This window comes from Mus caroli, chromosome 11 (genome assembly GCF_900094665.2).
Source record: "Mus caroli chromosome 11, CAROLI_EIJ_v1.1, whole genome shotgun sequence".
NCBI lineage: Eukaryota > Metazoa > Chordata > Mammalia > Rodentia > Muridae > Mus > Mus caroli.
The window spans coordinates 69,735,165-69,746,644 of NC_034580.1; the positions used below are offsets into that span (position 1 = coordinate 69,735,165).

The 11,480-nt window shown below is 40.4% G+C and overlaps 1 protein-coding gene across 2 annotated transcripts in view; it reads left to right on the forward strand.

The window, feature by feature from the left end:
• Mettl16 (methyltransferase like 16) overlaps nucleotides 1-11,480 on the forward strand; it is a 50,896-nt gene that overhangs the window by 26,127 nt on the left and 13,289 nt on the right. For both annotated transcript variants that reach the window (XM_021176308.1, XM_029483855.1), the window contains 3 exons: nucleotides 1,369-1,511; nucleotides 9,111-9,180; nucleotides 10,502-10,591. In XM_021176308.1, coding sequence (XP_021031967.1) covers nucleotides 1,369-1,511; nucleotides 9,111-9,180; nucleotides 10,502-10,591 — 303 coding nt within the window. The remainder of the gene's footprint in view (nucleotides 1-1,368; nucleotides 1,512-9,110; nucleotides 9,181-10,501; nucleotides 10,592-11,480) is intronic.

Genomic DNA, 11,480 nt, shown 5'->3' on the forward strand with positions numbered 1-11,480 from the left:
AGGCCAGCCTGGTCTACAAAGTGAGTTCCAGGACAGCCAGGGCTATACAGAGAAACCCTGTCTCGAAAAACCAAAAAAAAAAAAAAAAAAAAAAAAGTTAGCTTTTGTGTAAATTTACGAAAAAAATAACCCTGTCTACAGTAACATTTATTAAAAATGTTGTTTGCCTCCATTCAAAAGATATGGATAGGGCTTTGGCTTCCTAAAGTGCTTGTCTGACATGCCAGATAGTTTTCTACATTGACTGCTGCTTATGCTCCAGCTCCAGTGTGAGGTTCCTCAGCATCTGCAGCTTTGCTGTGCTACCCTAGCGAGTGTGGAGTGGTGGTGTTTCAGACACTCCAGGCTGTGCTGCTGAGCATCTTTCCTTGTGCTTAGTGGCCCTTTGCCCGTCTTCCATGGGATGATTTCATTCAGTTACCTTGCCTCACTTTTCCCCCTTTCTGGGTGAGGGTCCAGTCAGCCCCTTACAGTTCTACACTGAGCTAATTACCAGCCCTGAGACCTTGCACATTCTGGGTAAGCCCTGTGCCACTCACCCTCCACTATGCCAATTTTTAAATTGGGTTACTTTTCTTCCTATTAAGTTTCAAGGACCACCTCGCCTACCCCCAATCCCTGGCTGTCCTGGAACTCTGTAGACCAGGCTGCCCTCAAACTTACAGAGATTCTCTTTCCTCTACCTCTAAGTCCTGGGATTAAAGGCATGCACCACCATTGCCTGGCTATTTTAAAGATTCTCTATATTCATATCCTAGACCCAAGTCCCTTTAATTGTAATGATTTGCAAACATTTTCTCATCCTGTGGTTTATCTACAGTTTTCCATGGTTTATCCTTTATAATGAAACTGTTTTTAGTTTTGATGAAATACAATTTATCTATTTTGTGTTATTATGCTTTTTGGTGTTATATCTAAGAAACCATGGGCTAATCCAAGTTAATGAAAATTTACTTTTATGTTTTCTTCTTGAGAGTTTTATAAATTAAGCTCTTAGATTTAGGTCATTGATGCATTGGAGTTAATTTTTTTTCATATGAAGTGATGTAAGGATGGATTAAATACTTAAATATGAGAAAGAGAACCATATAAGTATTAGAAGAAAACATAAGTAAATATTTATCTAATCTTTGGGTAGATTTCCTGGCCATGGTATCAAGACAGAAAGCATAAAGGAAAAGCAACAGATTGGGCTATATAAAAGGTAAATGTTTTTATATTTAATCCCCAGGGCCTTGCGCATGCTAGGCAAGTGCTTTGTCACCAAGCTACAGCCCCCACTGGCTGTGTGTTCTTTTAAATCTTTAGTGTAGCACAATAACAAATAGATTACATTCAAAGACAGTGGTTTTTGTTGTTGTTGTTCAGGGTGTAAATTCTCGGAATTCTCGAAGACCTCCGCCTAGTTCTGTAAACACTGGGGGCATCACAGAGATCATGGCAGAAGGAGGTGAGCTAGAATTTGTCAAAAGGATCATCCATGACAGTTTACAGCTTAAAAAAAGGTTACGGTAAGTACGAATTTTGTCTCATGTGATCCTAAAGAAATGATATTGCTTTAAGGAAAAGTAATCACTGTAATTGAAAAATAAGTAGATAACATCCAAAAGACTGTACAGACAAAAGGGAGACAGGTCCCAGATGGGCAGATCGCTCCCATTAGTGTGGCCTGTGATGGAACAAAATCGACTCAAATATAGCTTTTGATTAGAAAACAGATGGATTTGAATCTGTCCCATGAACCAGAACCCGTTTGCTGCCTAGTCCTTTGCTGCCTGCCTAGAGCAGTTGAGGTTCTTGGACTCTGTTTCCTGAACCATGACAGACATGAGGACATTGTGCTGTCAGGAACTTCATGAAGAGAAACAGACTACGGCCATCTCGGATAGCGGCTAGGGCCGTTCTGTTTTAAAAGCCAATTATTCTGGACAACACACCTGTCATTAAAGAGTGTTAGATTCTCACACAGGACCGCTCGTCTCTTGTAACTTTCCACTCTGCCACATGCTGTTAATATGATAGATAATGTGTGTGGTAATTACAATATAAAGAGTGCTCAACCCTAGGGTTGAGTTTTATGAAACAGAAAGTGTTTTATTTTTGTGTGTCATAAAAGCATAATAAAATTTACTATCCAGTAATTGTAGAAGGTTTATATCAGGAAGAGGCCATGTTGTGGGGAATGAGCTCAAGGCCTCACTGTGGCAGGCACAGCACATATCAAGTTACAGCACAGCCTTATATTAGCTCTTTTTTTTTTAAAAATGTAGGTATATTTTGCCTGTTCGTGTATGTATGTGTACCAAATGAGTGTCTGGTGCCTGGGGAGGACAGAAAAGATGGTTTGATCCCTTGGAGTAGAGTAGAGTTATAAATGCTGTGAACTCACGTGGGTGCTGGAAATTGAACCCTGATTCTCTAGAAGAGCAGTCAGTGCTTCCATACACTGCCCCAGCAGATTAGCAAGTTTTTTGTTTCTGTTTTTGTTTTCACAAGATTTATTTACATGTAAGTACACTGTAGCTGTCTTCAGACACTCCAGAAGAGGTCGCCGGATCTCATTACGGATGGTTGTGAGCCACCATGTGGTTGCTGGGATTTGAACTCAGGACCTTTGGAAGAGCAATTAGTGTTCTTAACTGCTGAGCCATCTCTCCAGTCCCCAGATTATCAAGTTTTAAAGTCTATAGTTGAGTAGTGCTAAGGATGTTCACATCTCCAGACCTCTCAGTAGTTTTGTTTTCATTGTTTGTTTTGAGTCAGAGTCTCTCTCTATAGCCCTGGCTGTCCTGGAACTTCCTATGTAGACCAGGCTGGCCTCAAACTCATAAGGGACCTGCCTGCCTCTGCCTCCCAAATGATGAGATCAACATAGTTCTTCACTATGCAGGGCCAGAACTCTTGGTTTTCCAAGGCTGTACCTGCACCTCTTAAACAGTTCCCTGTTCGCTCCTCACACAGATCCAGCCCCAGTCTTCTGTCCTTGAGTTTGGCTGCTCTAGATAACTCATCTGTATGAAGTCAGGCAATGGTTGTCCTTTTCTGGTTTGCTTCTTTCACTTAGCATGTTTTCATGCTCCATCCATCTTGTAACATCTGTTCTCTTCCTTTTGAAAAAAGGCAAATATTTTTGTGTAATTTTTGTTGCTGTATTCTGTTTTTGTTTGTTTGCAACAAGCACTTGATGTAGATCTCTGACTGGTACTTGCTGGTTTACAGCCTAGCAAGTAAGCCCCAACTGCCCAGTTCAGGGAGAGAGCCTTCCTCAGGTCTAGTGGAGTATGACAGAGGACACTGCACGCATCCCCTCTTCTGACTCCTTCATGGGTGCTTAGGAACCCACCTCCAGGCTTGCACAAATACAAACATGAGTCAGTCTCTAAAAAGAAATGGTCTGCCTCTCACACATCACAGAAGCCCTTTGTCTTAACATTAATGTTTTGCTTCAATTGATTTCATTAAAGACATATTAGAGAAAGACATATTAGAGAAAGGCTCAGGCTAAACAGCCTTGAGGAAAGTCTTGAAGAAGTAAAGTAAATTTAAAGAAAGTCAGCAGAGCACCGACATTTGAAGAAGAAATAAATATATGAGCATCGTGCTCTAGCTGTGGCATGTAACCATGTCACCATTTCATCACCTGCTGGCTTTTGTTTCTGCTCTCTCTCTTTTTCAGAAATTGTATCTCATTTATGTAGTTTTGGCTGCCCTGGAATTTGCTGACTAGACCAAGCTGGCCTCTAATTTACAGAGATCTGACTGCCTCTTCCTTATCAGTATTGGGAGTGGAGGCATCCACCACCATGTCTGGTCATGTGTTGACTTTTGGGAGATTGGGCCAACCAGGAAAAAGGGGAAACTGGAGATGTTTCTCTTAGGCTACAATTTAATGGAGAGGAAGCTGTTACTTTTTCAGGAGACCTTTAAATCATACATTTATCTCCACAGACTTTCATCTGAACTACAAAAATAAGTTTTAGGCAGTGACTTACAGGCCACAGGCATGTGTTCTCATAAGTCTGGGTTTTCTGATTCGTTCTTCTCGGAGCTTTTGCTGAGGTTGACTAAGGGTTACTGGGGGGCGTGGTCTTCTAAACCAATGAAACTGACTTCGAGTTTTAAAACAAATTTTAAAGGAACATTCTAAGGAATAGAAAGATATTTATTATATTCTAGGTCTGCTTATATCTGGCTCTACTGCAGCCCCAAAGTTGAATAAGATGTGTAAAATTGGCTGAGAAGAGCCATTGTGCCTCTGGATAGTTGGCCATTTGGGGAAATATTACCACTTACAATTGGTGTAGAAAGTGTTCAGTTCTCTGCAGCTAAGACTTAGGCAGAGTTGTCACCATCATCGTTGTCGTCATCATCATGTTAAATCACTAGTGACTCAGCTTCTAGACTGCTGCGAAAGGTGTGTATTCTGAGGCTCTATGAAAATAAGAGATTGAAGACAGGTATCTTAGCTAGTTGAGGGGTGCATGCCTTGTAATCCCAGCATTTGGGAAGCAGAGGGAAGAGGATCAGGGGTTCAAGGCTAGCCTTGCTACATGAGACTCTACCTTGAAAGAACAAAAAGAGAGAGAAAGACAAATAAGAGAGAGAAAGACAAATCTCTTACATATCTTCCCCTGTATGCATCTAAAGCATTTTTTCTTAAGTTGGGCTTAATATTGAAAGCATTTGTTCCTCCTTTAGAGGACTCAGGGTCATTCCCAGCACCCACCTGGTGGCTTGAAACCTTCGGTAACTCCAGAAAGACACCAGGCATGTACATGATGCACATAATAGTCAGGCAAAACACCTGTACTTAAAATCTTTTTAAAATTCTTATTTCTGAAGACATACAGAAATTCAGAAGGCTAAAGTCATGCTCAGTAACAATTTAGTTGGAGCCACCATATTTTGTTCTGCAGTTGAGGAACTTGAAGGGTAAAGTTAAAAAAAAAAAAAAACAGTTTACTTTACTTAAACATTAAACGTTTTACTTCCAAGGCAAATTTTTTGATACATTTTAGTGGTCTGTACTGCAATTCTGTTTCAAAACTGACGACTGTTGCAGCATGTAGCCATCCTGGGCTGCTTCAGATTGGAGGGGGGAAATATAAAAGTTTATTTTTAGCTATGACAATTTAGAGTTTATGTCAGCTTAGTGATGGAGTTTGAGATAAAGCGGATCTTTCAGCTGCTCTGGTGACTGGAGGCCTTTGCTCCAGCAGTCTACTTATGTGCACTAAGTCTACTTATGTGCACTCAGCCATTTTCATTCCAAGCCTTTGCTTGTAACATTCTTTTTTTTTTTTTTTATTACAACTTAAGTTTTAAAATTGGCTTAAATTTCTAACTATCCTTTCCCCATTTAAATGAGACACAGTTCTTCAAATTTCTTACTGTTTTTCCATGGGTCAGTCTTTAAAATGACAGCATTCTTTTAAATATAATTGATTACAGAGTGGGTCAAAATAAACACAAGGCTATAATATCTTATAATGTAAGAATGAATGTCCCCAAATGACATATATTTGAAGGACATAAGACCTAATCCAAGCCAAATTGTGTTCTAATGAATAAGTCCATAAACAGTGAAGCTAGAAAGGTTTGTAGTTGTCACAGTAATAACTGATCTCTGGGAAAAATCAACATTGGGAAATTTGAAGAGCTGGGTATTGCCTGGGGACTCTAGCTCAGTGGTATAGTATGTATGAAGCATCTTTTGTACCTGGGTTTAATCCTAAGCTTTGAAAAACAGCAAATAACAGGGTGTTTACATAGTATCTCTCCTTAGAGTACTGACTTTCAAAGAGTGGGAAATTTAAAGTGGAGAAGCCACAAAGACTGTCCCCACCCATGAGCCCCTGGTCTGATATTCCTAGAAGGACACAGGAGAACCTGTGTTTCCCTCACAACAAAAACAGGTACTCCAAAACTAATTCACTTCCTGACATGAAAGTAATGCATGATCAAGGAACCATTTCAGATTGAAGAGACTAAGGAGTCATGACAGATAACTGAAATGCACAGCCACACACTGGAGTGTGTATACAGGGAAGATTGGGGTAATATTACAGGCCAGGTCATAATATCATGGGAATATTCTATTTTCTCTAGTTTTGATCTTTGCTCTGTGTTGTTACCAGAAGGAATGTCCGTTATCTGTAAACTGTACATGCCAAAATGTACAGTTCAGCAATGTTTCATAGCCACCTCCCAAATAGGTTAGAAAAGATACAGAACATGGGGGAACTTGTTAATCGGTAAACCTGGGTGAAGGGTGTAGGAGAGTCATTTGTATTAAGCTTGCAACTCTAACAGGCCAGAAATTATTTCAAAATAGTTTTTCTTGAAACTTGGCGTCTCAGAGGAATTGGGAAATGCTGTAATGAGCAGAGCACTACTCCATGATTAAAAGCTGTAATGGGTTCATGGTCTCTCGGGGGGGCCAGAGCTTCCTTTGTTCCTTTTTGTTCCACTTGCATTTTGATGAGTTGTCACAGGGTATCTCTTGAGGTTATAGCAGCATTCAGTGGTTAGGCTCGTTTACATATGAAGCTAGAAAGGGGTGGCGGCTATATGTGTCTTTGAGACAATTTTCATGTATCAGGGCAGCTTTTGAACTCATTATTTAGTGGATGATTACTTTGAATTTCTGATTCTCCTGCCTCTACCTCCCAAAGGTATGCACCATTTTGTCCATGGCTTTGTTTGTGCTAGGCAAGCACCTTCCCCTGTGCCCCCTTTTTTTGAGACAGTCTCATATAATCTAACTATGATTGAGACTGGCTTGATTCTGATGCTGCCCTTCCTGAGTGCTGGGGTAATTTATAGCTTTGCACCATCTTCTTTAAATGTACTTAATAAAAGAACTTGGGTTGGGAAGAGATTGAGTTTAAACTTGGCTTTAATCGGTACAAGAACCATTTGAGTTACCTACTTGTAGAGTTTAAGAAGTGTCTTTTGAAGAATTTGTATCTAGTTATGAGATTGTATAGTAAAAGTTGTTTATAAATATTTTTTGTAGTGCCACGCATGGTGGCGCATGCCTTTAATCCCAGCATTTGGGAGGCAGAGGCAGGCGGATTTTTAAGTTGGAGGCCAGCCTGGTCTACAAAGTGAGTTCCAGGACTGCCAGGGCTACACAGAGAAACCCTGTCTCAGGGGAAAAAAAAATTGTATTCAGGTTAGGGATGTGAGTAAATTGATAGAATGTTTGCCTGGCATGCAAAATTTTGTGGGCTCAGTCCCAACCCACAAGCACTGAACATACCCAGCATAGTGGTACATGCTTGTAATCCTAACACTGGGGTGAGATGGGGGTGAGGCAGAAGGGTGAGAAGTTCAAAGTCATCCTAGGCTACACAGAAAGATGGGGGATAGCCGGAACTAGACTCCCAATCTCTCTTGCTTCTCACCCAGTTCCCCACTTCTGTGTTTCCCTTTCATGTCTATATATTCTGTGATGATTTAACTCTTTCAAATATGTTAATTTGTCCTTTTTTGTTGATTTTTTTTCTTTTCTTTTTTTAAAAAATTTTTTATTTTATGTATATGAGTACACTGTAGCTGTCTTCAGACACTCCAGAAGAGGGCATTGGATCCCATTACAGATGGTTGTGAGCCACCATGTGGTTGCTGTAAATTGAACTCAGGACCTTTGGAAGAACAGTTAGTGCTTTTACCTGCTGAGCCTTCATTGATTTTTTTTTTTTAATCTAAAATCTAATATTATTTCTTTTCTTTTTGAATTTTATTTTTTAATTTGCTTTGTGGATCTTGACTGCTTTGTCTTTTTGATTTTTCGAGACAGGGTTTCTCTGTATAGCCCTGGCTGTCCTGGAACTCACTTTGTAGATCAGGCTGGCCTTGAACTCAGAAATCTGCCTGCCTGCACCACCACTCCCAGCTGACTGCTTTTGTCTTAACTCTCATCTCTGTCCTATCAAATCAGCAGAATTGTTGGGCTATGTTTGAATGTCCCTTCCCTATACTGAAGCTGGAAATAGGCTTGGAGCAGTAAGCTCTGACAGCCATGGTTGTAGGACTTACCTTCTATAATTCCTTTCCTCCATTTGTACAGAGAGTCTCATCACTTCCAACAACAGAGGCCATGCCATGCTGTCCACTCCTTTATTGGCTGAAGTGCAGTCTTATGTCCTTTCTGTATTTCCCAGGCTATTTAGAATAATCACATTTTTCAGGTGAGAAAATCTCACCTGTTTTTCTCTACATGCCTTCGGGTCTATGTTAGAGACCCTGTTAGAGCAGTTCAGAACACAAGTTCTGGAAGGATTCTATATTTTCATAATGTAGTGCCTAGGGTATTTATATTTCTTTTAGTTATATTTCAGAGATTTATTTATTTTTATTTTGAGTTTTTGCCTGTGTATATGTGTATATACCATGTGTTTGAGGTGCCTGTGAAAACCAGAATAAGGAGTCATTGAGTTGGGAGTTATAGATGGTTGTGAGGTACCATTTGGGAGCTGGAATTCTGATCCTGTGTCCTCTGCAAGACCACCAAATGTCTGTCTCTTGGCCCTACCTTTCTGTTGTTGATTAATGACTGCCCTAAAACCAATGGCCTTCATTGTGTATACAAGAGGTGGGACTGTTGTCTTCATGCTCTTCCCAAATGTAGTGAGCACTGGAGAACTGAGCTGTTTGTTTATTTTTGATGACTAGGTTTCACTGTGCACCATTGGCTAGCCTGGTCTACATTGTGAGTTCCAGGACAGCCAGGGCTATTAAGGGTGAACCTTGACTCAAAAAACAATATGAAAACAAAAAAAGGATGTGTGCTATTCATATCCCACCTATAAGTAGTTTGTTTTTTATTAATTGTTTTTTAATTCTTTGTGCACACATGTGGTGCCATGGTGAGCGTGTGAAAATCAGTCTCTCTTTCCACCATGGCATCCAGTTATTGAACGCAAGTCTTTTTATGGGGCCATTTTGCCAGTCAACATAGGTTTTAAACTTGCCTTGGGTTCCCCCTGTGCCCATATTTGTCTAATTTGTGCACTTTTTGTTATTTGTAACTTAAACTCAATATTTGTTTGCTTCTGTTCTCAACGCTTATAACCAGTCTCCATTTGTCTTGCTGCTTTTTCAAGGTGGTATAGCTGTATGCTGGGAAAGAAATGCAGTCTGGCTCCACTGAAGGAAGAGCTTAGAATCCAAGGGGTAAGGCCATGTCATTACCATTCAGATGTGTCTCTTAGGTTGAAATTTGGGTATAGCAGCTTTCTTTATACCCTAAAGCTAAATGTATTTTAAATTTTTTACTTTTTTTTTTTTGTATGAATGTATCGTCTGCAGGTAAGTGTGCACCTTCAAAGGTCAGAAGAGGCCAGGTCCTCTTCTGGAGTTACAGATAGTTGTAATCTACCCTGTGAGTTCTGTGAATCAGGCTGGGTCCTCTACAAGAGCAAGAATTGCTCCTAATTGCTGAGCCATCTCTCTGGCCAATATTTCTTGTTAAGGATATTAAAAGCTACAAAGTAATCCCTATTTCTTTATGAAATCTAGTACTGAAATTTGCTTTTGGCAGGACTTTGGTTGGTTCTTGTCCTTAAAAAAGTAATTAAAGGCCAGGCATGGTGTATATTATATGCCTTTAATCCCAGCACTCAGGAAGCAGAGCAGGTGGTTTGTGTTTGAGGCCAGCCTGATCTCCATAGCAAGTTCCAGACAAGCCAGGGCTAAAAATGAGATTGTATCTCAAAACAACAGTAAACAAAGGCCTCTGAGTAGTGAATACTTGTCTGATGTGCTTGAGGTTGGGGCTGTTTACATGTGTGACCCAGCACTTGGGAGAGAAAAGCAAGAGAGCCACAACTTGGAGGCCAATTTGGGGCCACATAGCCAGCCAAGTCCTCTGTCAAAGAAATAAAGAGGGGCTGGAGAGATGGCTCAGCAGTTAAGAGCACTGACTGCTCTTCCGAAGCTCCCGAGTTCAAATCCCAGCAACCACATGGTGGCTCACGGCCATCCGTAATGAGATCTGATGCCCTCTTCTGGAGTGTCTGAAGACAGCTACAGTGTACTTACATATAAAAAATAAATAAATAAATAAGTAAATCTTTAGAAAGAAAGAAAGAAAGAAAGAAAGAAAGAAAGAAAGAAAACTACTTAAATAATTTTACACTGACTCCAGAAAACTGTTCTAGGTGTTTATTGTTTGAATTTATCTATAAATTTTAATATTTTATGAGAGGTAAAAGTTCTGTAAAGAGATTATGTGTTACCAGGCAGCTATATATACCAAAAAAAAATTTTTTTTTGAAATAATGTTTGTTAACAAAAGAGCAACAGGAGTTAGCAGCCAGAAACATGAGTAGAGAGGCTGTAGTGTGAAGATGGGTGTGGTGTCATCCATTAGTATTGTCAGTACTCAGGAGGTTGAGGCGGGAATATCGGGAGTTCAGGGCATCCTTAGCTACCTGAGACCTTCTCTTAAACCAAACAGAACTTCCATGTAAGATGCTGTGTTTGCTGGTTTCAGGTTCCTAAAGTCACCTTCACAGAGTTTTGTCAGGGTCGGACAATGAGATGGGCCTTAGCTTGGAGTTTTTATGATGATGTCACAGTACCGGTAAGTAAAGATTTGCCTTGGTGTTTCCATATGCCTGTTGTGTGATAAGCTTCAGTAGATCATACATAGTCTGATTCTGTGCTGTTCTGTTTTCCTCAATTTTTCTCCAGATGTTTATGGTAAATGAAAAGTATTTGTAAATAAGAGTAATCCTAGCATTTATTAGTTAGAAGTTAATCAATGTCTTAGTTTGGGTTTTACTTGTAAACAGACACCATGATCAAGGCTACTTTTATAAGGACAACATTTAATTGGGGCTGGCTTATAGGTTCAGAGGTTCAGTCCATTATCATCAAGGCGGGAACATAGCAATGCCCAGGCAGGCATGGTGCAGGAGTTGCTGAGAGTTCAACATCTTGTTCCAAAAGCAGTCAGAAGAAGACTGATTTCCAGGCAGCCAGGACGAGGGTACCCGTGTCCACAGTAACACACTTTCTTCAACAATCTTGATAGTGCCTCTTGATAGTGCCACTTCCTGGGCCAAGCATATTCAAACCATCATATTCCTTGGCCCCCATAGATGCTTTCAAACATGAGTCTATGGGGGCCATACCTAGCATAATGCAAATTACATTTAACCCAACTTCAAAATGTTTCCATAGTTTGTATCAGTCTGAACAATGTTAAAATTTCAAAGCCTCTTCTGAGAGCCATCCAATCACTTAACTGTAATCCCCAAAGAAAGACGGGAAACCAGCTGGGCTGGTATCAGACTCCAAACTCTGCACCTCCATGTCTGATCTCCTAGTCTTGTTTTATCTTTGTTTTCTTCTTTTTTGGGGGTGGGGGGTTTGAGACACGGTTTCTCTGTATAGCCCTGGCTGTCCTGGAACTCACTTTGTAGACCAGGCTGGCCTCGAACTCAGAAATCCGCCTGCCTCTGCCTCCC